Raw genomic sequence first — 25,787 nt, 5'->3', positions numbered from 1 at the left:
GCTCGACCCAAAGTCGTTCTTTGAGCACTAATACCGATGGATCCCGGCCGCTGACTTGATCATGACGCACCTCGCATCCCACCCACCCAGTCGATCTAATCTCCCATTTCCCAAGTCTTACAACAACCAAAACACAAAGACTGAGTTGGAGCACCTGTCATAATTTGCGGGCGGCATCCTTCTGCACGAGGACATGAACATTATCTTTGGCCTGGAGATAACCAAGTCCTACTTACAGGCTTACAAGACGCCCAGCGGTATCGGCGCTGACCGCTCCCGGTGGGTTGACTCGCATCCGGGTGGCGGCCCTACGGACAACCAGTCGACTATTTACAGGACATCAAGCTTCTAGACTTCATCGCTGGGCTAGGGGCTGGACTCCGAAACGGCGGAGTCGCCGTACCACGCGTGCGCGTAACGGGAGGCCGCAAGCACCAGAGCATCTTGCACGAGGCGTTCTGAAGCATGAAATGTGTGTTTGCAAGTCGGGCGTCGGCGATTCGGACATAGAACATGTCGTGAAAAATGATGGTGTCGGCTTCAACGACATGATGGAAAGTTTCTATTTGTTGGACACACTCACGTACACATACCTCGTTGCGAGCACCTGCGTGGCAAAAGGCAAAAAAAAAAAAAAAAAAACGGAGTTCGTCTTAAACACGAATGCGCACTGTATCTGTACTGGGCGCGAGACAAATGGTGAATTCATATGCAGATTCCGGTGCTTTCAAACCAGTTCGTGTTAAGCAATCGGGGATGCGAAGGCTGGATAGATAGATGTTCGCTGGTTTCGATTGTCTGTTGTGCTTTGGATATTTGGATACTGTTGAGGAAACACAATGCGGCTACGATCAATCATACCATAGAAATTATTAGTCCGGTTGTCACAAAGGGAACTTGTGTAATCACATACATTTAAATACATTTTCTTGGATTGACCGTTATGACGGCTGTCAGAAACGTCGAGCGGAAGAAAAAACAACTGGATGGTCTGACAAGTTCTCCAATACTGGCTGCCCCCACAGGAGCTCCATTAGTTACAATCTTAAAAAAGGGCCAGCCGACCAGCCTCGCTCCGTTTTTTTTTTCAGAGCTCCTCCCCCGCAGATGGCTTCGATTTCTATGACCCGCACCATCATTACGTCATGTATTTTTTTTTTCATCTTCTGATGCAGTACTTTGTGCGATAAGCAGGACACGAATGTGCCAAACAATGCATCCATGATTGAAGTGAATGATGGCACTTGAGGGTCTGTTTTATTCTGGCAATGTAACAACTTCACTTAGACATCTCATGGCCGAAAAACGCAGCTTGCAGCTTCATCCTCTCCTCCATTCCGCCGCTACCGTCCAATAAACAACGACTACCGTCGCACATGCCGCACAAGTACACTATACAAACCGGCCGGAGCCTTCTCCCCTGACATGTCCGTACTGGCTGCCCCATAGTTATTATCCATTACGCCGCTTGCGCTACTCTTCTCCTGGGCCTGGCCAAGGTATTCGCTACCTCGATGCCTTCTGTATTTGACTCTCGGCCGCTTGACCACCACTCCCAGTTGCGCCTAGCTTGTGCCGTTCCCTGCCTGCCTGCGCCTCCTCTCCTCTGCTTCTTTCCTTTTCTCTCTTGCGTATGGTGCTAAAGCCAGCCCATCCCTGGAAAATCCCCAATTTCTAGCATTGATGCTCATTCCCCAGTCAGCTCCCCCAAATTGATCAATCCCCCCTGGGCCCCCCTCTCCTCTTACATCACACCACTTTTATTCCACTCCCTCTCACACCACACCTCAGACCGTCTCCTCCCACAACTTCTCTCGAACAATTCAAATCAAACGTTTACAAAATGTCCAAGTCGCGCATGCCCCTAATCCTCGGCCTCGGCGCCGCTGGTGGCGTCGGTTACTACCTGTACAGCGCCGGCGGCAACGCCAAGGCTGCTGAGAACAAGTTTGAGAGTACGTCGTTGCTCGATTGATCTCCTTTCATAATCCCCTATCGCATTGAACAAAGTCAACTCATCCGTTCCTCGCGTCAGGCGACCTGCACAAGGCCCGTGCCAACATCACATCGGCCATTCCGGGAACGGGCTCGTCCCCAGATGCCTCCAAGAAGCTCGAGAACGCCGGCTCTGAGGCTGGCGCCAAGCTCGACAAGGCCGTAAGCTAACATCCCTGTTGATTCTTTCTTCTTTCCTATCCGTTGTCACTACTACACCCAAGAAGCACGAGGGAAAGAAGAAAACAACAAAGCGCCCGCGCAAAGCACTAACTCTCTCCGTTCACAGTGGCAGCAGGCGGATAGGCAGGTTAGCCAAGCCCGCGACAACGCCGAAGCCTACGTCAAGGATGCCAGAGCGGAAGCTCTCAAAGCTGTCGACAAATTTGACAAGACGGTCGAGGACGGCGCCTCCAAGGCCAAGAGCGGCATCTCTAGCTGGTTTGGTGGCAAATAACCTGCTGTCTATCGGAACGCAACCGTCAGATTTTGTTTCTTTTTCTGTTTTGGGATCGGTCTTCTTATCACGTTACAGCCTTCTTGATAGGAAAAAAGATAGAATGAACTCCCCCCCGAATTCATCATACTGTCATGCCTATACCGTGAAACATGTCATAAAGAAATTGTTGTGATTTTGTTTCATTGTAGCCTTGCTTTTGGCTATTTACATTATACTAAACTCCATATATTGCTCCTTCCAAACCCAGGCCCGAGTTTGGTGATAAAGTAGCACAGGGAAACACAGCAACCGCCCGAATTGGTAGGCTAGTATACAGAGTAGGCCCGTGAATAGCCGACTGTCGTCCCCGTTTTTACGGTTCTAACTCCTCGGCCACCAGCTTTAGAATCTCCTCGACGCTTTTATGCGCGTTCGCCGGCTTCTTGGCCACGGCCGGCCACGCTTCGCCGTAGCGTGGCTCGCAGGCCACGCACTTGGCGACCACTTCGGCGCGCTTCTCCTCGGTGCCGTGCTGGCACAGGAAACGGTAGTACCAGGCCCAGGTGTCACCGCGGGCGGCGTCAAGGGCCAGTGCGCGCTCGAACCAGTTCTGCGCCTTGTCGAGTTTGCGCTCCGCCCAGAAGAGGCGCGCGACGCCCACAAGTAGCACTGGGTCGTTGTCGACCTTTTTAATGGCGTCGAGGCTGCGCGGCTTGCGCTGCGTGCGTGCCTCCAGATGCCATATCTGCTCGACGTGGAGCAGCCCGCTCCGCGGCACCTCCTGTAGCGCCCGCGCCATGAGCGACTTGGCCTGCGCGAGGTGCCCGCCGCGCCGCTCCAGCCGCACTGACTCGCACCACAACTCGGCCGACTTGGGCACCGCCAGGCGCGCCCGGTCCAGCACCGACCGCGCCTTGACAGTCAAGCCCGTTCCCTCCTCCAGACGCGCGTACAGCAGCCACAGCGGCACAGAGCGAGGTGCTGCCTTGACGCCTGTGGCGTAGGCCTCACGTGCGAGCCCGAGCTTGCCCAGATCCTGGTAGATCTGGCCCTTGAGCATCCACAACTTGGGTGCCGCGGGGAATAGCTGCAGTGCCTGCAACGTGAGGTCAAGCGCCGTGTCCGCATCTCCATGCACGCGCTCAAAGACGACGCTCTTAGTCCACACGCGATCTGTGGGTGCCTGCTCGCGCGCCACTGCCAGCAGCTTACGCGCTTGCTCAGCGTTGCCGCTCTCCGACTCTAGCTTGACGGCCGAGAGCCAAATGTCCTCGTTGTTTGGGTTCTGATTGAATGCACGCTTCAGAACTAGACGCGCGCCGTCCACCTCGCCGCTCTGCCATTTCTCCTTGGCCAACAGCATCCACAGGTCCTCGCTTTTGGGGCACGCCTCGACTGCCTTCTCCAGCACTTGCCACAGCGAATCCCGCGTGCCGTGGTTGCGCTCCAAGTCGGCCGCGGCATTCCATAGAGTCTTGCTGTTCACAAAGACACGCAGAGCATATGCATATATCGCACGCGCCGTTTCATACTTACCACGGTTGATACTACTGCGTGCGTCTTCCATCCATGTATCTTTGCGGTCATCGTCTTCGTCCAGGCCCCAGCCGAGCGTCTCGCGGATTATGTTCTCGCAGGTGACTGTCGCGCCGTCCTCCTCGCACGTCTCAGCCTCGACGATCCACTCCTCGCGCTTTGGCATTGCTTGCTCCTTGACCAGTACCTGCACGCCTCTTTTTATGACGTTGACCTTGGTTGCCTGGCCGAGCTGCTCTTGCAGTCGTGCAGCCGCGATCCAGATCTCGTGTGATGTTGGGCACGCCTTGCGCGCCTTGTTGAGTACCTTTTGCGCGTTCTCGGGCGACTCTAGGCGTGCCAACGCCAGCCACAGGTCTACTGATAGCGGAATCAGTTCTGTGGCCTTGGCCAACATCAGCTTGGCATCATCAGGATTCTCTTCCAGGTTGACAGCCTCCTTCCACAGTGCCTCAGACTCAGGGATGTGGTCAAGTGCCTGGCGGATGACGCGCTTCTTATTGTTCGGAATGTGCTCCAGCCGCATCGCTTCTACCCAGAGACGGACTGAACGATTGTTAGCCTCTATGGCGCGCCGCGCGATAATCTTGGCATTGTTGCCATCATGGTTGAGGCGAATGTTCTCTAGCCACGCGTCCTCGCTCTTCGGGCATCGCTCGCAACCCTGGTCGATCGTCCGGCGCGCGGCACCAATCTTGCCCGCTAGCTCCTCCAGGCGGGCGGCCGCTATCCAGCCCAGCGCGTTGTTGGGATTGGTCTTGACAACGGACTGCAAGAGCTCGCGTACACGGTTGATGTCGCCAACCTGCGTGGCAGATTCAGGCATGACCATGTTGTTGAGACTAGTAATGTAGCCCTGTGGGTCGATGGTCGTAGAGCTGCCGTTACTTGCATCACTATTGCCGGATCGCGAGGCCTGTTCCAGCCTGGATTTAAGCACCTTGTCGCGCGCGGCACCAATCTCCGCGAAGTTGGTCATTGTGCCATCGGTACCCCCTCCGCCTCCAGCATTTGAAGACGCGCCGCCGTCATCCGTAACCATCGTGGTCATCTCGGTGGAGTCGCGCGCCGCGGCCAGGACACTGTCGGGGACAGCGTAGAAACGCTGCCGCAGAGCCTGCTTGCTTCGTCTATTCTTGCCTGTTAGGTCGCCAACCTCGGGTAGATTCGCCCATTCATCATCGGAGACGGTCGCCAGAGCGCGCTTCAGGTCGGTGAACTGTTGCTGGATTTTGGGATTGTTGCGCTCGTATTCATCGCGCTCTGCCTGCTCCCGTTCTTCACGCTGGCGCTTACGCCGGTCCATGCGCTCGTCAACCCATTCCCATATCTTATCGGCTTCCTCGTCGTCCTTGTCGTAGAGCCCTCCAGCGAAGAGTCCCACCTCGTTGTCCGGGTCCTGGTATCGCTCGTCGTCGCCGCCGCCGCCGCCTTCTTCCTCTTCTTTGTCCTTGTCCTTCCTTCCGCGTTCCGGTGCAAGTCCTAGCTGTTGCGCACGTTTGGCAAGCGCCTCCTTGATCTGGTCATCGCTGGGACCATCACGCGCGGGGCCGAGATCAGATCTAGTCGTGAAGCCCGTAGCACCACGGCCGAGGCCTGCAACGTAGTTTTCCGGCGCGGGCTGGCTTAAAAAGTCGCGTCGAGTTGTCATCGTAGCGTACGCATAGGCTGTCTCAAGGCACAGCTGCCGATGCACGTCAGAGACGATAGCACTTTCCGCGCAAGTGCGCAAAACAAGGGTAAACAAATGCGTAGTCGTCAAAAAGTTGCCTGCCAGAAACCTCTTAACTGCCTAAAGACGTGCCGTCTGGGATGTACTCCACTGTGTAGCCATTGACGCTGGGACCCACTGAGTGCAAAGTACAACAAAAGCCAAATTTGCACCTGGGCCTTTGAAAATTTGTACCATGTCTCTTATCGATAATGTCTGCCACCAAAAAAAGTTTCCTGCCACACGCCCCTCCATAAACTATCAAGATACCTTCACACGCCTTTTCTCAGCCTGTCACCGATTTTCACATAGCCTAGAATGGCCAAAGTAAAGACGCCGAAGCGTGGAAACGCTTCGTCTTCCCCGTACGAACGAACGAACCAGTCCAACAACAGCAGCAACAGCAAGTCCGCCAAGAACAACGTATTCAAGTTCAACACCAATTTCGGCCAGCACATTCTCAAGAACCCTGGTGTCTCAGATGCCATCGTCGAAAAGGCGTACCTCAAGCCAACTGATACTGTGCTTGAAGTTGGTCCGGGTACCGGCAACCTGACGGTGCGCATCCTGGAGCGCGCCAAGAGGTGCATATGCGTCGAGGTCGACCCGCGCATGGCGGCCGAGGTGACGAAGCGTGTGCAGGGCACGCCTGAGCAGCGCAAGCTCGAGGTACTCCTCGGCGATGTCATCAAAACTGAGCTTCCCGCGTTTGACGTGTGCATCTCCAACACGCCATACCAGATCTCATCACCACTCGTCTTCAAGTTGCTGTCGATGCCGAACCCGCCGCGAACCTCTGTTCTCATGTTTCAGCGCGAGTTCGCTCTGCGCCTGACGGCCCGACCTGGCGACACTCTGTACTGCCGGCTGTCGGTCAACGCGCAATTCTGGGCGCGTATTACGCACGTCATGAAGGTGGGCAAGAACAACTTCCGTCCCCCGCCGCAAGTCGAGTCGTCGGTGGTGCGCATTGAGCCCAAGGTCGGCAAAGACCGTCCCAGTGTCAGCTGGGATGAGTGGGATGGCCTACTACGCGTTTGCTTCGTGCGCAAGAACAAGACACTACGTGCCAGCTGGCTCGGCACCAAGGAGGTCCTGGCCATGGTTGAGCGCAACTACCGCACGTGGTGCGCCATGAACGGCGTGCCCGTCGACGACAGCATCGCTGAGGAGGGTGACGACGATGGCGATGATGATGGCGATGACGATGTTGCGATGGATGCTGTCGACGAGGAAGGCGGCATGGATGTCGATGCTGAGGACGATGATACCCCGGCGTTCTTCAAGGAGGCTGCCGATAACGCCGCTCCAGTCAAGACTAAGAGCAAACGCAAGAAGACCAAGGTGGCGGAGCTGGTCCGCGAAAAAATACGAAAGGTCCTTGAGGACGTGACGGAGCTGGCGGACAAACGCGCCGGCAAATGCGACGAGACCGATTTTTTGCGGCTGTTGTTTGCCTTTAATGAGGAGGGCATTCATTTTTCATAATTGCGCCACATGAATTTATATAAATAATATCTCTATTAGCTAGGGCTCCGCATTGTGTAGGGGGTTGCTATTTTCCTAAATATTCTTACAGACCGAGCGGATTGGCGTTATGGAAATGTTGAAAAGGGTCTTTTTTTTTAACGCGATCATGTATGACAATCAAATTAGCATTATGCCATGACTTTATGGAAGCAGAAAGCAAGCTACGAGATCTACCAAAGAGAATTCCGATGTACAAAAAAAAACTTCACGGCTTGGCGCAGCAGAGTTGCAATGGCAGCCAGGCGTAACTCACGCAGGAGATTAGAAATGGGGTTTTAGGCCCCTGACTTTACCTCCAGCACTTTCCTAGTCTTCTCATCTCCTAGTCAAAAGTAGCGATAGACAATCAATCTTCTGCGATGACAACGTCCCCGAAGAGGTAGATTCACGACCATATCGTTCAGTATCAAAGGGCAGCCGAACATCGCCCTTGGTTAGACAAATAGCTTTGCTTCCTCGTTTCGGTTCTTTTCTTTTATTTTCACTTAATCTTCGTACATTCTTCTCTCAGGTTTCCGCGCGGCCTTGTTCAATTCACGATTCTCAACGAGGCCCTACGCACCAGACAGAGGCTTTCTCCTTGGTGATTAGTGAGATCTCGTACGCCACTGAGTGAGCCATGCAAGTGGCTTGCGGTCAAGACCTTCGGCGAATGATAATAGAAGATGGCAGAGAACGCTGATACTGGGTGGCTACCCTACGTACAGTGGCTCAATGCATAGCATCAAGCCCGCGCACGTCAACCAGCCTTCATACGGCCGCCCCTTAATTTGTTCTGTTTTTGCTCACGTATCTCTTTCTCCTCCTTACCCTTCGTTTCAATATCGAGACCAAGAGTTGTGCAGTAAAAGCTCTGAACGGACAATCCCATTTGCATATCTGATCTGGATCTCATCCACAACTACACGGACTACACAAAAAACGTACGCCCGAAGTATTTTAGGCCAGGCTAGGTAGAGCGCATGCGTTACATCTTCGTAAATAAGATTTCGAGCTACGGCCCGGTTCATCGGAGAAAAGAAGACGTCCCACGAGCAGGATAATGGATGTTCCGCGCAACGGCCAAGTACGCCTTGACCGCGCATCTAGGTCAGCTTGGACGATTTTCGATCGAAATTCTCTCCAACACTTCATCCTTACGTAATCACATATATTGCTCAGCCTATGAGGTTTTTTGGGGTATGTATGTATGTCTGTGGAATTGTGTGCGCGCGCGCGTATGGGCGTAGGCGTAGGTGTCGTAAAGCCGTTACAAGTACATGAAAGAGGGTATAAGTACGTTTCCTCCCGTCTATCAAAAAACAAGTACAAACAAATATTCGCTTCCTCTCGCAGGTCTTCGAGAGAATAGGCCTGCTTCATTGTGTATCAGCTGGAGTACAACTTCAGGTCCGGACTCGGAACAACAACAATGCTGTTGGCTTCCCAGAGACGGGTCGCCCTGTTCTCTTCTCTTCTCTCTCCCTCTTGGTTTGGAAATTCATGCGAGTTCCTTTTTTTTCTAATCGTTACTGAGTTCTTGTAATTTTGTTGGAATCATGTGCAATCCAACGCCACACATATTGCTCATGATACTAAACGCTTCGAATAGACGCAAATAAGATGGAAACAAAGGGGAAATATGGTCAGCCCGTCCACGATGTCATAGCACGGGCGAATGATTTTTAGTTGGTATGACCAACGTAGTAGAATTGGGAGGTTTGAGGGAAGGGTCGTTGGCTGAGTTGGGCTTGACCGTCGTACGTCCTGAGACAGTTGCACTGCGGACTCGCGCGCTCAGAGGCAAAGTGTACTTCAAAACCCCCTTGATAATGAGATCGAACTCGTTCTGATAGATGCGGTCCCATCTCTTCACACCCCCGGCTGTGCCATTCCCAGGAGATTGGAGCTTCATCTCCCCAGTAGAGGTGGAGCTGCCCTGGTGGAAGAGCGAGCCCTCAAACATGAGCGGGCTATCAAACTCGGTAATTCGCCCCAAGAGGATATTAGGACGTTTGTCTGCATCCGCATCATCTTCGTCATCCTTATCAGACTTGGCCTTGGGTTTTTTGTTCTTTCCAGGGCTAGCATCGGCTTGTACTTGGTCTCTGTACTGAGGCCGCTTCCACCAATCCGAGTCTGTTCCAGCGTGATCTGATTTGGCAAATATTTCCAGGTCGGTGTGATCAACCGTTACCAGAACAATATTCGGGTTGTGAGCCTTGACTGACAAATCGAAGATGAGGACCTGTTCGCTAGTGACGACATTCTGAATCGACACAATCTCAATGCCGGCCATAGGCTGAGACGTGGCAAACATGAATCCAATGGCACCCGTAATTACCAGGAGAAACATCATGGTAAGAACAAGGCATGCCGCAAAGCGGTTCAGATACGAGGATCGTCGAGTATACGTTTGAGACTCGGCCTGCCTCAGATTATGGGGTCCGCGCCTGTTGCGACCAGATCTATAGCGCGTCGTTCCGATGAGAGGCGTCCGTTCGTCGTCGGCGCCGGTGTTCTCTTCCATATCGTATATGGACGACATTTGAAGAGCAGAACGCTTGGAGCTAAGTTGACCACGGGGAGAATGGTGATTGCGCGGGCTGGTGGGGCCTGACGAGTTTCGAGATGCAATGATGGAAGGCTTTGTTCTGGCCGTGTTGGCAAAGGGCGAGTCATTGTCGAAAATGGAAAGGTGACTATTGTTGGGCTGGCGGCCCCATCGGCCAATGTGATGATGGTGTCTGGCTGTGCCGCGACCGGACCCTCCGGCGCTGCGACCGGTGGCATTGCCATCATCTTCCCCAGGAGTCAAGCTTTCTGTCCCAGAGCCATTAAATGTGTTGACAAATTTCATGCTCTTCTTGGGAACGGGGCCATGATGGCCAGCGGCCTCCATAACACCATATATGGAGCGAACATTTTGGCGATCGGGTGGTTGGCTGGCCATGGAGGTGGCGCTAGGCGTGCGTGAGTGAAAACGTCGAACCGTACGGTCGGTGCCGTCTGGAGGGTTGGAGTCGTAGACGAAGGTTTCTTCCGAGTCAGATGTGTTGGCCTCATCGACGGCACTGGCAATCTTGGCCTCAAAATTATCGGCCTTCGAGGCGGACGTTCCGGTGTGGACGTTGGGTTGTTTTCGAACCGGCTTCTTCTTTTCTTTTTTTGGTTTTATTGTTTCGGTACTCTGTTTGGTCTTGAGAGTGCCGTTTGCACCGTCGCCCTTGGAGCTAGTGTTGAGGGCGACCTGAGGTATGCTGGCCACAGTCTCGGTCTCGACCGTCATATTCTGGGTGGAGCCCTCAGTCTTATTAGGCTTGCCCTGCTTCATGGACAGCGAACTAGACTGCCGGGCGACCAGGGGCGGAGGCACGGACGTGGTCCTTCGGTTATCGACTCTGCTGGAACTGTCGACAGAATTATCTGCGGTGTGGTTAGGACGGGCTCTAACAGTACGGCCACCATCGCTGAGGGCACCATCGGATTGGGGTTCGGGAGCTGCAAGCTTTTCCTTGACATGGTCCAGCAGACTGCGGCCGGCAACCGGAGTTGCGACTTCTTGGACTGTTTCCAGACCAAGACGAACAGGCGTATGGACTCCAGAGCTGGACCTAGTCTCGTCTGTGTCGTTGCCGGCTAGTGATTGGCTGTCGGAGGGCTTGACGGCGGGACTAGCCTGCAAAACATTGATGGCGGGTAGGTCTGGCTCAGGCTTTGGCGAGGCAGGTCCTGACCTGTTTGAGTTCGGCGGTGGAGATCGCAATCTGGGGGAGACAGGCCATCGGAGGCTCTCCTTGGAATCCGGCAGCACGGCACCTGTTTGTGGTGCCAGCGTTTCTTGCGTTTCCTTGGCGGCAGGAGTCAGTGAAGGGGCCGCAGAGGTTGACAGGCTGCGTGCAGCTGCGCTATGAGTCGGTATTTGGGACCGAGAATGGCGGGTTGGACTACTGTCCTGGTGGCTGTTTTTTCGAGGGCGGTTTCCAGAGAGGCGGCTGGAGGAAGTGGCCTTTCGAAGCATACGACCAGGAGAGCCGTCGCGGGAGAGATCGGGTGTTGTCCTGTTGGAACCGGCGACAGACGAGGACTTTGATGCAGGTCCAGACTGGGGGGCGCCGTTTAGGACAGGTACTCGAGCGGCAGAGGCGGATGGAAGGACAACCCGAGAAGAGGTGCTGTTGCCAGACTCGGCGGCGGCGGATGGAAGTGTGGCTGCAGGCTGGGGATGGCCGTCTGAGGAGGACGAAGGCTTGTCCATGGCTCGTACAGGTCGGTGCTATGATTTCGAAGTTGGTTGTAGTTGATGCATGCCAACGGGGCAACAGGAGCGGGCGACGAGCTTCAGTGGATGATCGTGGAGATGGTTACAAAAGGGCTCATCGTGGGTGAGCGTGCGTTGACCGGCAAGAGCAAGGGTGAGCGGCGATGGCGGGAAGGGCCGGATACCCAACGGAGCGTAGCAACCGGAAAAGCTAGATGCGTCACTGACGCCGGGTCGGGGAGGCTGCCGGGACAGTGTTGATGACGAGAGAGGTGCAGACCACTCGGCGTGGTGCTTTGTGAATTGGGCAGCGATGATGGAATTTGGCAGGTCAAGGCGACGCAGTCGCGCGAGAAGGACGGCTAGTGCGGCGAGAAGAAATGCGACTGCGACTGCGTGAGGGCGAAAGACTGGCACGGGTGGTAATGAGGAAGTAACGAAAAAAAGTATCGAGGAAAGCCAGCCAAAGAGTAAGATGAGAAGTATTTCCTCGGAAGGGGGGTTTGAATGGTGCCTGGAGAGACGATGGCTTGCAGGCTTGGAAGGTTGGCTGGATTGTTGTTGTTGTGGGTATTTGGCAGAGGCAAGTTGATGTGTGGTGTGTGGGTGCGAGCGGGCGCGGGATGAAGAATAACTACTTGGTACCAAGTACTTAAGGTTGTACCTAGGTAGGAGATAGGTATCTCGTATGTGGGTAAAATAGATGGGAGGCACCTCCCAGGTACTTAAGCAGTACTGGTAGCTACCTACTAACCTAATAATTAGATTGTGTCAGTGCTTGCCGTCGAGATTTCGGGTGGGCAGGCGACTAAGTACTACCAGTAAAGTAGTGATGGATGAGTGGACAAAGCAAGAGGTGCTGCCAGGTGGAAAGGTCGGATACCTAAGGTACTTACGTAGCAAGGTACCCACCCAGTAGGTACCTACCTACATAAGTATGTAGGTAGGTAAGCAGGTAAGTACTTAAGTAAGTACTGGTAAGTACTTAGTGACGATGGGCTTGCGGACGAGGGAGATGGTCGGCGCAGGGGGGCACATGCAAGCAAAGGGTGGAGAGGAGAAAATGAAAAGGTATACCGAGATTGAGATACTACTCAACATATGAAACCTGTTCGGGTAAGTATCAGTACCTACCGAAATTATGATAATGATAACGAGAAATAACAATATTGAGACGAGAGGGAAACAAGGGGAACTAGAAAAACAGTGTCGTAGTGGTGAGGTCAGCACGGGGCCCGCCCTAGGTTTAAAAGGGCTTTTCGTTGGCTGATGTTGGTCTGGGTGTCAGGCTGCGCCGCCCGCCCCAGGTCTGTCACTTCACATCAGGTTGTTGCTTGGTAAGTACTTAAGTAAGTAAGTAAATTACTTACTTACGGATCCAATACGGATTAAGAAGTACTTAGGTACTTGCCAATGCCCTACCTAAGTAGGTAGGCTGCTTAAGTAAGTTACTGGTAGGCAAGTACTTCTGTGGTAGCTTCCCGCTTGCCAGCTGCCAGGCAAGAAGGTACTGACGTGCCTACCTCCCTACTAATGTACCTATGCACCTCAGTAGGTTGGTAGAATCGTCTGTGTGAAAGCACCTCACACGTCAACAGCCATTAATAGATAACTATCCGTATACTCATGCAACATCGACAAATCCCCCCCCCAAAGTAGCGCATCCCCCCCTGCCCCCCTTCTCCCTCTGTTCGATCATGCATGAATCCGCCAGTGTGCAAATCAACGCACCCAGGGCACTGTGCCGGGCACCGTACCAGGATTGAGTCACTACCCTGTCCCGCTCCGCTGGCCGGCTAAGCAACCAGCTGTATCCGTACCTAGTACCTTGCTTGCCTGGTTGCATGCTTAGGTACGTAGCAAGGGGGGGACAGAATAACTGCCCTGGGCACCGCGGCGCCTGTTCCTGGGAATTGGAATAAAAAAAGCTATGGTATATTTAAAAAAAGAATAATGTAAGACAACCATTCAAAAGATCTTGAGGAGCTCTTCAAGATAGACATTGTAATGAAATTTTCATCATTTGTATAGAGCTATTAGAGAGTTAACGCATTACGAGTTATCATCAGCATATACATGCGTATGGACTTTAAAAGCAGTTTGCTCGCCGCTATCGTTGACTTTCTGTCCTACTTACTACTATGTACTCTATTCCCTCACCCTATTTCTCGCCCACGACTCGCGCTTTATCTTACCAATATTGTTGTTCCCCTTTTACAGCACCTCCTACTTACAACCTACATCACTGCCACTCCTCGGGCCGCAACCAGCTTGTGACGCAAGGACGGCCGCGTGTCTGATAGATTCGGGTACCCAAACCAGCCTAAATAAGGCTGAACAGCGAATCAGAATGGCACAGCTGGGAAATATGAACTTGTAAAGTGGGAACAAAACAATTACGCTGGCGCATAAAAATTGAAGCCACTCACAACCGTGCACGTTTTGTTGTTCCAGAACCACACACACACACACTTACACACGTACGTATGCACATGTACCAGTAAGTACACACACCACCTAAGTAGTCAGCCACTTGCCAATGCTAATACTTTGCCATACTGCACAGTATGGTCATCAGAAAAATAAGGCACTCAAAAAGCCCGAGCCACTCATGTTGATATGTTACACTTTGCTGTGTCACCCTCGCGCTCGTTTCGTGGTGGCGAGATCGGCCTGTCGTATACCAGTAAAGGTGCTACTTGTTAGTGTGGGTGTGGGTGCGTTGATGTTCCTCCGCCTTGCATCCAAACAGCCACAACAACATGACAGCTACTTAGTACAGCCAGCCCCGCCTAGCCCAGCTGCCTTCACATGTGCTGCTACCCTTTTACTACCCTACCCTCGTGCCATTACGCTCCTCTGCAAATAGAAAGAAAAGATGTCTTCCTATTTGTCTCGTCCACCAAACTCGTTCACGTTTGTCAGAGAATCATAGTAGAGTACCAGGCTCAACCAAACTCCGCAACACAGAGCCAAAGCGTTTGCCTAATAGTAGAACCCTACCAGTCACTACTCAGTAATCCGTACTCCATACTCCGTATCCGTACTCTACTGGTAATGCAGCGGTACCCCGGACATGGTACTAACCCAGGTTGCCAGGATACTATCCACATCTTCCTTCTAGTGGCCTTCGGCGCCCGCGCTAATTACCAGTTGCCAGTACTACTAGGTAGTAAGTTGCGTTACCCAGTACTTATGACACCAAAACCGTACTTACTTACTTAGTTCTTTTGTTTCTTCTCTTCGTTCTTTTAAACCAGGAAAAACTTCTTCCGCTCATAGCGCACGACCCGCCTCTTAACCTGCCGTCGATGACACATGCCTGGGCCTTTTGGCGGCGTCTCAAGAAGAGCCCCGTCACCAGTCTGTCATATTTTAAGCAACATGCTTACTCCGTAGTACTCCTCGGTATCTAAACAAAGGATGCACGGCCATGTGCCAGAAATTAGCTGGCCAGGCCGCCCTTTACGACCCGTGATGTACCAGTAGCTTCAGCAAACACCCTCAACTCCCTCCCTGCATTGTTGCGTGTCTCTCTCCCGTGTTTTTTCTGTTGAGGTCGACACGTCGTCACGAGCTCTTCTCGCCCACCAAGACCAAATCTGAAACCAGCATTTACGCTGCTTGCTAGGCCAACACTTGCATCCAGGGAACGCGCTCCTGGTACTATCTCAATAAGCCGCTCGAATCATTGACTCGTAAAGTGGGAGCGACGCGACCTGCACGTTGTTGCCTCCACCTGGAGCACAAACTACATGATAGTATGTTTGTTACCTAGCAAAAAGCCAAAGGGAAAGAGGGCGATGCCAGGACCGAAACGCCCCCCGGTGAAGTGAAATGGATCCCGCGGAAACTAGGCCTTTTGCCCGAGTCTGGGTCGCGTGCTGACCGTTTCATGCTCCCTCTCACCCGCGTCACTGCCTGACTGACCCAAGACCAGCACAAATGGACCTCCCTCCCTCAGGCCTTCATTCTGCACCCTTTGAGCCCTATCCTGCAGGCTTTTACGTTTAAAGCGACTTTGAAAACGTGCACGAGCCGCCCCGTGATGGACAGGGCAGCAACCGCGGCAACCTGATGGTTAACTCGTTAACTCGGGCAGCTTGTGCCAATTCATCTGCCAGAACGGCTTCTGCCCTCCCATGCTGTGCAGGTGCCTGGACTGGGGCCTGATCAAGACGTCCCTGAAAGCCGACGGCAGCGTCAACGCGCTCGCCGTCGATAAGTTCGACGCCGACCTCAACGGCCTGTGTTATATTGCCTGCCGCTACGGCGTCTGCCCCGATAAGGTCCGCGTCAAGACGCCGTACGACAGCTGCAACGTGGACAAGGACGCCGTCTACCCCGGTGAGCTGACGGGCTACTTCGAATGTACAAGCATAACGCCAATGAGTGCTTCGTCTACCGCGCTACCATCAGGATTTGGTGCGCACAGTACGACTCGTCATTCACACCTTGTAGTATAGCAAGGCATGATTTATAATTCGTCCTTGACTTCGCGTTATTAATAACTTGATCAAGGAGCTTCGTCGCGCTAGCTAGCAGTCTACACAGCATTTCATACGGGGTTGGTGGAAGAGGTTTTGGCCGGTTGGATGGAGGGGGGGCTCTCGTCTCAGTCACCGTTAGCCTGTTTACACATTTTCGAATGAGTGAAGAGGGAAGCCGTTCATCATTAATAAGACCATAGATTTCCCCTATTTCTGCAAATGCAGTGAAGTGATTTCTAGTCAATGGAATCGTCCTCCATGAGTACTGTATCTCTAAACCCACACTGTTGAGTATCCATCCCATGTCGAAGAAAAAATAACACCAAGCAGTTCCAAGCGGAATGAATAGCAGGCCATCAATCTCTCCACTGCATCGACTGCTTATTAGACATAATGCCGAAACATGAGCTCTAGAGACGGACTCAACAGTGCCTGACGAACAGGTCTCGGTTCGTTCAAGCCCTCCTCGTCGCCCGAAACTACTAGAGGGGCGTACGTGGGTTCGAATTGGTCATAATCTGGCGAGTTTGACATGGTTTCGCGCCTGTGCAGTATATACGCTGGGCTATCCTCACCCAACGACGACGATGAAGGCGGCGACTGCTGCTGCTGCTGTGATGATGCGACCGCTCGCTCTCGCAGCCTCTGTAGCTGCGGCGGGCATCTCTGCTCCCAGGATGAGGTGTCCTCTGAGGCCGATGGGGCCGCCATTACGTCGCTGTAGCTGGGCGGGTGGGGATGTAGAGCGCCGAGCGGGAAGAAGTCGACGAAGCCACCGTCACTGCCGCTGTCGCTGCCGGTGCTACCGCCGGCGTCGCTGTCGCTACTACCGCCGCAGGTTCGCGGCGGCACCGCTCGACCGTGGTAACCTGCCATCGACCCGGAAACGAAAACGACGACGTCGTCGTCGTCTCCCGGGGGGCCTCTCGTGCTCCACTCCATCGTGTACGCAGGGGGGGCGAAGCTGCTGCTGCTGGACCTCCTCGAAGGTCCCTCTCGCCGCCGCACCTCGGCCGCGATCATGCTGGGTGGCCAGCTGTGCGGGAGCGCGGACATGAGTGTGGGGTACTTGATCCGGAAGAGACGCCGCGCGCCCATTTGTAAGCCCGCCCATAGGTTGGCAAACGCGTCGCGCATCCGGCTGCGGGGGCGATATGGTCGATGGTAGTACTCGAGCAGGATGGATGGTACGGAAATATCGGAGCTGTGTGTGGACATTGCTGAGCTAATGGCAAACTCCTGCAGCCCTTCGTCCTCCCTTGCCAGAGTATGTCTCGTTGCTGTGGTCGAGGATGGTGTCGTGGGTGCTGCAGCTCCGGGCCGGGCCGGACCGCGGCTTGCGGCTAAGTCCATTTCTTGAGGTGCCATTAGACTGAAAGCAAAGGAGAAAGAAACGTTCTGTCATCTGTTATGTTCGGAGTTATCTATGCGCTGCTGAGGTACTGTATATTTGGAGGCTGCGAGAAGTGTTCCCTCTTGGCCTTTGCCTATCCTGAGAAGTGGCGAGAATGAAGTACTGACCTGGACAGCGGGAGTGTGACCGAATTTATGTACAGAAAAAACTATATTCCGCCATAGCTGTTGAACCTTGTGGCTATTGTTGAGAAATTCTTGTCTGTCAAGTGCGTCATTGAGGCGTGCCTAGGGGCTTAAGCTACGAACTTACACCACAGTTCGCTGCAAAGCTGTCCCACATCGTCTCATACACTTTTGTAAAGTTTGACGAGGACTTAAACAGCAAGAAATTCTAGGCTTTGCCTTCGGGGCACTCTTTCGACTTTGCCGCTGCCGGTATGGGTGGTATTGCTAAGTTATAGTCTGCGTTGTATTGGCAGCTCGTTAGTTTTCGCGGAGCTACTTGCAACTGTTGGTCCGGGAGAAAAGGGTGAGGAAATAACAACTCGATTTTGCGGTAGTAAGCAATCTGCAGATAGTACCAAGTCAAGATCGCCTGTCCAGAAGCTCTCCTCCTTTTGGACATGCGAAACCGAGATGGATATTACAAACATCAGCCAGACTTTGATCGTCAATTATGAATCATGAACAAATCTGCAACAAAACACGGAAAAGAGGCAGTGGTGCCATGAAGATACCAGGAAATTATAGAAGAGGAAACAGCAAGGGTGAGAAGGGTAGAGTACGCTACCTCTGAACCGCGGAGATACCAGACAGAACGATTTGAATTCATTTTGGGACAGGAACAAGAGGAACAAAAACAAGATCAAGAATAGCGCCTCAATTACGGGTTTTGCGCTATTGTGAAAGCTTTCATTCTCCTAAACCGGTCAAAAAGCTATCGGCCTGCTTCTTCGCCCTCCTATCCTCCATGGCCTTCTTTCTCGCCTCAATTTCCCTCCTCCTCGCTGCCTTCTGATCCCCCCTCGCTCGCCGCTGCGCCTCGGTCTTTTCGCGCTCCTGCTCAAGCGCCCGCATCTCCTTTTGCCTCGTCTCTTCATCCTTGCTAAACTTGTAGAACCCTACGCCCTTGGTGCGGAACTCCTTGTCCGCATCATAGTGCTTCATGTCGGGGGGCGTCGCGCTGCGGTCGCGCTTGCGCGCCAGCGCCTCCATCTGGTCCGGGTCGTCCGGGTTGAAGGCCATAGCCTGGATGGCGTCGCCGTGGATGAGGTTGCTCGGCGCGGCGGGGCGCGCTGACATGCGGTCGAGCTCTTCGGCGCCCAGGAGGCCACGTTGGGCGCGCCGCTCCATGCGCTCCTTCTCGGCGCGTGTGCCGCGCCGAAGACGGCCAAACTCGTCTTCGTATTCGATAATCTCGTCGCGCCCGTCGTCCTCAGCCTCAACATCGTCACTGGACGAACTCAAGTCTGACAAGTGATTTTCTTCTTCGTTCTGGGCCCACTTGCGATCAAAGTCGATCAAGGGCCCGGCCTCATTGTCTTGCGGCACGTAGTCGCCTCTCTTCATGGCGGCATAGAGTCGGGCTTTGTTTTCCATGTTGCGCTTCGCGCGGGCAAGCTCGCGCGACTCATCTTCTGTGCTTAATACATCTTTAAGAACGAGTTTCTCGTCCTTGGCCTGTGCTTGAGCTTCCCGTTTCCTGGCCGTGTGGCTACGAAAGAGATCTTCCTTAGGCTCCTTCGAAGGACGGGCGCGCCCGGTCGTGATCGGGCCTGAACCGCCAGATGATGCCATCAGTGAGGTCAACTGGGCTGTGAAATCTAGGGAGGAAGAAAGCGTAGCATCCTTCGTCTGCTTCTTCTTGGGGCGCTGCCCATACAAATGGGGGTCATTCGGCATCTCGTGCGAGATAGTGAAGTGTCTGTCGTGCTGGTTACGGTCTGCGGCACCGTGTCTCGCAAATCCAATCACATCACTTGCATCTCCATAAAAAGAGAGAGGGCGCTATTCATGTATGCTCTCCGTGTAGTGCTAGGTGGAAATGGGAGCATATCTTGCAGGCGCAGATGGCAAGGTGAATCTCAAAAAGAAGGTCAAATCGAATGGGGTGCCAGGTGGGGCATGTCGCTGCCTAGACCAGCAAAGGAGCAGAAAGAATTGGTAGTTGAGATCACTGATACTTATTGGAAATTTTAGAATATCTCTTAGAGTTGAAAGGATACTTGCTAGATACTCATGACTTCAGCAAGAAGAGCGACGTTCTACTGTTTGTTTACAGACGCGACAGCATCGCTACACGACCTCATCAGGGATACTCCTAGCTTACCGAAGCCGGTTGCATAGTGTGATCAAATTCTCTGCAGAGGAACAGTAGCTTCGCTTCAGGATGTCTTTTCACCACACTTGTCTTCTGCCCATAGGGATCGTCTGTCCACTGGTGACTTGTTAGCTCACGTTGAGCCACGCAGTCTAAGTAAGATGCCAATCAGCCTCCTCTATATCTAACTAGTCCTTTTGAAGGATTAGAGAGCCCGACTATCACTTCATTCATTGGCCGCATACTGAGCCCGTTAACTATAATCCCTTGCATCTTCTTCAAATTCTTGATCAAGTACTAATGTCCCCTGCGTTATAATTACTGGATCACAACCTTCGGCATTTTGCCGCCCAGCAGGCTTTCTTTATTACTTGCCAATACTGCATCTCAGAGTCTTCTACAGCCTCTGTCTTCCTCCGGGAGCTGGGGCTACCTTGGTAGGAGGACTAGCTTGCAAGCATATGGTCGGTAGCTACGGATACTTTTAGGGCAGCTCCCTTATAATAGACCCAGAAGCACCTGCATATAATAAAGCACTCCACCAGCTGCGAGACCCGCCGAACGAGAGGAACGTTGGTCATTTTGAGGCGCAAGCAATTCTTGCACCCTCTCTTCACATTCTTCTCGACATCCAGAAACGACGACGGGCACAATGGCTATCGTTGAAATTACCAAGTATGTGCTCATATCCCGTATAAAGACTCGACATCCTCATTACCTACCACGCTTGTGCTGCACGCGCAGTTCGCTCGCAGTGTTCTGGCTAGCTAACCGCTAGTTCTACCAGCCCCGACACCTTTCGCGCCGCACTCAAGGAGCACCGGGTCGTTGTCGCCGACTTCCATGCTCTGTGGTGCGGCGACTGCAAGATGATTGACCCCTTCTTCAAAAAGTATGTCGCGACCGTTGTTCCTTGCACAAGTCAAATACGGCGGGTGTTTTCTGCCTCCTCCTCCGTTGCCCCTCGCTACCCCGCCATAGAACCCTTGCGTCCGTCCTAATGACCCTGTTCCTTGTTGACGTCGTTTGCTAGGCACGCCGCCGACGAAAAATTCAAGGACGTCTACTTTTGCAAGATTGATGTCGACGTACTCCAAGATCTCAGCAAAGAGCTGAGTATTCGTCGCATGCCCACCTTTATCCTTTATAAAGAGGGCAACCGCCTCGATGACATCTTTGAGCCGAACCCGCCCCAGCTGGATGCCTTTCTGGCCAAAGCCCTGTGAAATAAAGATCGCCGGGGCATGTCGGATCAGTAGCCTTCACCTTTATATAAATAAACGTTTCCTATAAACACATTAAGAGGATATAGTGCATCCATGGCATGCATCAAATCAGAAATAATGGGCACATGTTGCATGTGCCATGACGTGCTGCTTGCTTCCCCACCAAGGCGGCGTGATTGCTGAGCATTAGCCTGAAACAGGTACCTACCTACTACTAGGTAAGCTACCGAACACTGTCAAACTGTCACCCCGCTATCGGACATTCGAAATTGACTCGCACCAAACCTGAATTCGAGCATTCTCTTTTCTGCACATTCCATTGCCTGATCAAAAACCATTACCATCATGGCTGCTGCAAACCAGATTTTTATTGCCATCATTGGTATGACCCGACAACTGCCCGCCTCTCGCCAATCGGCGCCTTCGTTCTAATCCCCCGTATTTAGGTGCTGGCGGCGTCGGCAAGTGCTTCCTATCGCAGCTACAGACTCTGGCGACCCGACGACCCTCGCCCAAACTCACTCTCTGCTACATCTCGACGAGCAAAAGAGCAGTCTTTAGCGACGATTATTCCGAGATCAGCATCGATACAGCCCTCGACTCGCTCGCCGCCTCGTCCAAGACACCTCCTGAATTGTCGCAGGTCATCGAGTACCTTGCGTCTGCCCCCGCCAAGACGGTCCTCGTTGATAACACGAGCTCCCAGGAGGTCGCCGACAAGTACCCTCTCGCGCTATCCCGCGGCGTGAGCATCGTGACCCCCAACAAGAAGGCCTTCTCCGGCCCCTACCAGCTGTGGAAGGACATCTTCATTGCCGCCACTGCCTCTGGTGCCAAAGTCTACCATGAGTCCTCGGTCGGCGCTGGTCTGCCCGTCATTTCCACACTCAAGGATCTCGTCGACACGGGCGACAAGGTGACGAGGATCGAGGGCGTCTTCAGTGGCACTATGTCGTTCCTTTTCAACTCATTTGCGCCCACCGAGGGCCAGGGCGGCAAGTGGTCCGACGAGGTCAAGAAGGCCAAGGCGCTAGGATACACCGAGCCCGACCCTCGCGACGACCTCAACGGTCTCGATGTCGCCAGGAAACTCACCATCCTTGCTCGTCTAGCTGGCCTTCCCGTCGAGTCACCGACTGCGTTTCCTGTCCAGAGCCTGATCCCCAGGGAGCTTGAAACGTGCATTAGTGGCGACGAATTCCTCGAGAAGCTCCCCGCCTTTGACACCCAGATGGAGGAGACCAAGGCTGCCGCCGAAAAAGCCGGCAAGGTGATTCGTTTCGTCGGCAGCATCGATGTGCTTTCCAATGCTGTCAAGGTCGGACTGCAGGAGTTTGACCGCTCGCACCCTATTGCCGCCCTGAAGGGAAGTGACAACATCATTAGCTTCTATACAGAGCGCTACGGAAGCAATCCGCTCATCATACAAGGCGCCGGTGCCGGGGGTGATGTCACTGCCATGGGGGTGACGGCTGATCTCATCAAGGTTGTTTCGCAGTTTCCGTAGATTACACCCACTGTCAGAAGAGGATAAAACAGAATAAGAATGATGAAAATGAAGAATGACAAATGCAATGGAAATCTCTGGCTGGAAAATTGGAAGTCAAAAAGACGGCTGATGATAACGAATCGACGTCATCTTCGCCGCGTAGTTTGTGCCCTGGATGTGTTGTCGTTTGTACTGACAGAACTTGTTACCGAAGTTTTTGGTTGCGTCCGAGTATCGTGTGACTGGGTAGGCTCATCAGATGGACGATGCCAAAACATCCTCCAACACCAGAGGACGATATCGATGGTCAAAAATATGACTAAAGGGAGAATAGCCACAGACCCGATAAGGAGCTGTAAGATCGCGTCAGAGAAAGCTACGAGTCAGGAAGCTACCTTGGTAGGAGGTTACATACACAAGTCACAGTGATGAAGCGCACAATATTTGACGAATAAATGATGAGCGCTGCGCTGTAAAGCCACCCTGGATCCGAAAGGGACGATGGCATAACGGCTGAGTATGCTGATGCTTGGATCAACAAAGTCTAGGTTTAGTTGTGATGCGCTGGCAAGCCGGCTGGCTCGGATGGGTGAGTGGCACGGGCCCGCAAGATGCAAAATGGCCCCTGACATGAGTTGCACCTCTGGGAATGCCAGCAGCAAGTGATGTGGCTTGGTCCCCTGCCAAGCTGGTTGATTACACAGAGGCAGACAGCAAGTCATATGACCACATGAATGAAAAAAAACCGAAATAGTAGAGGGCTTACTGCAGTTGAATTGGCGATGCGAAACACAAAGGAATTGCAAATGTCAAGCCCTGAAAAGGCTTTGAAAGCCATCCAGTGCTTGGCAACTGTCGAGCGTGCTACAAGCAACTGCCTAGGTACCTACTAAGGTACGCACCTAGGTAGCTACCTAAGTACCTACTTACAGGTAGTGCTTAAATACTTAGTTACCTACCTACTTGAGTAGATAAGGTAAGTTACAGGTAACCAAAATTGTTTGTCGCTAGCGCGACATTGGTCCATCCTAGATCAAGATGTCTCTGCTTCACCGCCTTCCAAATCAGGATCTATAGACTTTCACTTCACAAACTTCTGTTGTAGCCTCTTGATACAAAATCAGATTCGCCATATAATCCTCTCAGCGACAACAAAAGAGGAGAAGATTGAGAACTCAAAGATGTCGGAGATTGCGCCAAAAAGAGCCAACCGGGCAAAGTTTCATGCCGCGAGGGACCAGCAAAATGCGCAGCTCCCCCGCAAGCGCTTCTACCGCCAGAGAGCCCACGCCAATCCCTTCTCAGACCACACCTTAGAATAGTCCGTGACCCTTTGCGCTGCCCGCCGGTTCGCATTGTTGTCGAAACATGGCATACTGACTGATCGGTAGCCCCGCATCTCCTTCAGATATGGATTGGGCAAAACACTATCCTGGCTATGTTGCAGAACCAACGGCCGATGAGACCAACTCAAGTCGACCGAGACCGCTGAAGCAAGATGTCGAGATTGTCGATATCGGATGCGGATACGGCGGTCTCCTTGTTGCCCTATCGCCTATCTTACCAAACAATCTCATGCTCGGTATAAATGCTGTCGCTGTTGACCACCCTTTCTCCCAACCCCGCCTTCCATCCATGCTAACAATGCTAACAATGCTAACGATGCTCCCTCTTCGCAGGACTCGAGATCCGCTCACAAGTCACAGCGTTCGTTCAAGAGCGCATCTACGCCCTACGGAAGCAGCATGGGGATGGCGCCTACCAGAATGCCGCCTGCATCCGCGCCAATTCGATGAAGTTCCTACCCAACTTCTTCACCAAGGCGCAGCTCAGCAAGATCTTCATCTGCTTCCCCGACCCACACTTCAAAGCCCGCAAGCACAAGGCGCGCATTGTGTCCACCACGCTCAACTCCGAGTACGCCTTTGTGCTGCGACCGGGTGGCGTCGTCTACACAATTACCGACGTAGAGGCGCTGCATGAGTGGATGGTCGAGCATTTTGACGCGCACCCGGCCTTTGAGCGCGTACCAGAGGACGAAGCGGAGAACGATCCCTGCGTCGCCATCATGCGCGCCGAGACCGAGGAGGGCAAGAAGGTGGCGAGGAATAACGGCCTCAAGTTTGTGGCCTTGTTTCGGCGAAGGGAGGATCCGCCTTGGTAGAGTTGTGACTGGGACTGGTGCTGGTCGAGACGTTGACATCTCAGGTAGAAACTGACGTTGGACTACATGATGCAAGATGCAGTTGACGAAACCACATCATTTCTAATCCAGCTCTTTCTATGTAAACATTCCATTGCCGTCTTTTTAAAGCACTATCTGTCCGCTTTCTCGCGCGCTATTCCCGAAGTCACTTGAACTCCATGGCTTGGGTGTTAGCAAGGTAATTGTTTGCTTTTACTCCGGTCAGTGTCGGATGTACGAAGCGCGGGAATTCGGAGTGAATGGTGTGCTGCATGGTGAAAGTGAATACAAAAACTTTCATTAGGTACCGAAAGCGGTACCGAAATCTCTCGATGTATGTTGCATACAAGTGGCATAATAATATGTAGCAAAGCAAGGATATGTCTATCCCATGAGCGCCATGCTACCCAGCTGCAGCAGTGCACTGCTCGGCAAAACATGTTTGCTCTTGAAATGGCACTTCAATGTACCTTAAATTCTTTCATCATACAGCGCCATGCCTTCCAGACTATGCGCATGTATTCTTGAGGAATCCATACTTCGTAGTACCTAAAAGTATATAATAGAGCAGTGTGCGGGCATTTCCACCCGAGGCTCTGGCTCTTGACCACGTCCGTATATGGCTCGTTCTTGGACTTGCCAGTACCCCAGGTTGATTTCTCCACTAGGAAGCAGAATTTTGAACCCAAGTTAACGACGATTAAAGCTTATATGCTCTCACCATCGGCGCCGCGGATTGCAATCTCAACCGATGGCATTTCTACTGTCACGTTCGCTCCCACCCGTAACTGCTATATCGAGAGTTAGATACGATTTTCTCCGGGAACCCTTGCAAAGGCCTTTACACCTCTCATCTCTGTTGAGATCGCCGAGGTACTTCGCGAGCACGCACTTCCAGAGAGTGTGCATCTGCATGACTTTTTTTTTTGAAGTCTTTCGTTGCCTGACCTGCAATGGACGTGGCTATCATCGACAGCTTGCAAGTCCTTATGAATAGTGCGAAGGGAAGTAGTTCTTCGTTTGGCGCATTGAGCATCGGGTACTCTAGATCAGAGACCCCCTCTAGAAGAACACACCTTGCACACGTTGCCCCTCCATGTCTTGTCAGGCGAGAGTATAGCTATGTTTCTAATCTGCAAGCTGATCAAGCCTACCGCATTGACTACTGAAAAAATACCTATTTCCATCAGACCTTGGTTGTTAGTGTTAAACAAGCTGGGGAGACGCTGATACCGCTTCGCAGCGGCTTGTTTATCTAAGTGCTGGCCGG

General features: G+C 52.9%; 10 protein-coding genes across 10 annotated transcripts; 6 read left to right on the top strand and 4 right to left on the bottom strand.

The window, feature by feature from the left end:
• Window positions 1–1,843: 1,843 nt before the first annotated feature.
• Window positions 1,844–2,452, top strand: V2A60_010013 (uncharacterized protein; the record flags this gene model as incomplete). Its single annotated transcript, XM_083261274.1, has 3 exons — window positions 1,844–1,955; window positions 2,036–2,157; window positions 2,285–2,452. 3 exons carry the CDS (start codon window positions 1,844–1,846, stop codon window positions 2,450–2,452), a joined length of 402 nt encoding a protein of 133 aa, XP_083117400.1.
• A 355-nt stretch (window positions 2,453–2,807) lies between these two features.
• Window positions 2,808–5,621, bottom strand: V2A60_010012 (U4/U6-U5 snRNP complex subunit PRP6; the record flags this gene model as incomplete). Its single annotated transcript, XM_083261273.1, has 1 exon — window positions 2,808–5,621. The coding sequence occupies one exon, from the start codon at window positions 5,619–5,621 to the stop codon at window positions 2,808–2,810; it is 2,814 nt and encodes a 937-aa protein (XP_083117399.1).
• A 378-nt stretch (window positions 5,622–5,999) lies between these two features.
• On the top strand, window positions 6,000–7,169 carry V2A60_010011 (S-adenosyl-L-methionine-dependent methyltransferase; the record flags this gene model as incomplete). Its single annotated transcript, XM_083261272.1, has 1 exon — window positions 6,000–7,169. The coding sequence occupies one exon, from the start codon at window positions 6,000–6,002 to the stop codon at window positions 7,167–7,169; it is 1,170 nt and encodes a 389-aa protein (XP_083117398.1).
• A 1,684-nt stretch (window positions 7,170–8,853) lies between these two features.
• Window positions 8,854–11,448, bottom strand: V2A60_010010 (vacuolar segregation subunit 7-domain-containing protein; the record flags this gene model as incomplete). Its single annotated transcript, XM_083261271.1, has 1 exon — window positions 8,854–11,448. The coding sequence occupies one exon, from the start codon at window positions 11,446–11,448 to the stop codon at window positions 8,854–8,856; it is 2,595 nt and encodes an 864-aa protein (XP_083117397.1).
• A 4,145-nt stretch (window positions 11,449–15,593) lies between these two features.
• V2A60_010009 (uncharacterized protein) lies at window positions 15,594–15,989 on the top strand (the record flags this gene model as incomplete). The annotated part of the gene is made up of 2 exons (XM_083261270.1): window positions 15,594–15,885; window positions 15,973–15,989. The coding sequence occupies 2 exons, from the start codon at window positions 15,594–15,596 to the stop codon at window positions 15,987–15,989; spliced, it is 309 nt and encodes a 102-aa protein (XP_083117396.1).
• A 336-nt stretch (window positions 15,990–16,325) lies between these two features.
• V2A60_010008 (uncharacterized protein) lies at window positions 16,326–17,159 on the bottom strand (the record flags this gene model as incomplete). Its single annotated transcript, XM_083261269.1, has 1 exon — window positions 16,326–17,159. One exon carries the CDS (start codon window positions 17,157–17,159, stop codon window positions 16,326–16,328), a length of 834 nt encoding a protein of 277 aa, XP_083117395.1.
• A 1,050-nt stretch (window positions 17,160–18,209) lies between these two features.
• Window positions 18,210–19,199, bottom strand: V2A60_010007 (CCDC174 family protein; the record flags this gene model as incomplete). Its single annotated transcript, XM_083261268.1, has 1 exon — window positions 18,210–19,199. The coding sequence occupies one exon, from the start codon at window positions 19,197–19,199 to the stop codon at window positions 18,210–18,212; it is 990 nt and encodes a 329-aa protein (XP_083117394.1).
• Window positions 19,200–20,269: 1,070 nt separating this feature from the next.
• V2A60_010006 (thioredoxin family protein) lies at window positions 20,270–20,843 on the top strand (the record flags this gene model as incomplete). The annotated part of the gene is made up of 3 exons (XM_083261267.1): window positions 20,270–20,292; window positions 20,405–20,509; window positions 20,651–20,843. The coding sequence occupies 3 exons, from the start codon at window positions 20,270–20,272 to the stop codon at window positions 20,841–20,843; spliced, it is 321 nt and encodes a 106-aa protein (XP_083117393.1).
• A 345-nt stretch (window positions 20,844–21,188) lies between these two features.
• On the top strand, window positions 21,189–22,350 carry V2A60_010005 (homoserine dehydrogenase-domain-containing protein; the record flags this gene model as incomplete). Its single annotated transcript, XM_083261266.1, has 2 exons — window positions 21,189–21,225; window positions 21,290–22,350. The coding sequence occupies 2 exons, from the start codon at window positions 21,189–21,191 to the stop codon at window positions 22,348–22,350; spliced, it is 1,098 nt and encodes a 365-aa protein (XP_083117392.1).
• A 1,392-nt stretch (window positions 22,351–23,742) lies between these two features.
• On the top strand, window positions 23,743–24,496 carry V2A60_010004 (tRNA (guanine-N(7)-)-methyltransferase; the record flags this gene model as incomplete). Its single annotated transcript, XM_083261265.1, has 2 exons — window positions 23,743–23,914; window positions 24,012–24,496. The coding sequence occupies 2 exons, from the start codon at window positions 23,743–23,745 to the stop codon at window positions 24,494–24,496; spliced, it is 657 nt and encodes a 218-aa protein (XP_083117391.1).
• Between the last annotated feature and the right edge of the window lie 1,291 nt (window positions 24,497–25,787).

Source organism: Cordyceps javanica, chromosome 7 (genome assembly GCF_051103115.1).
Source record: "Cordyceps javanica chromosome 7, complete sequence".
NCBI classification, from domain to species: domain Eukaryota; kingdom Fungi; phylum Ascomycota; class Sordariomycetes; order Hypocreales; family Cordycipitaceae; genus Cordyceps; species Cordyceps javanica.
The sequence above is the reverse complement of the archived record's forward strand: the minus strand, read 5'-3'. Positions and strand labels throughout refer to the sequence as shown.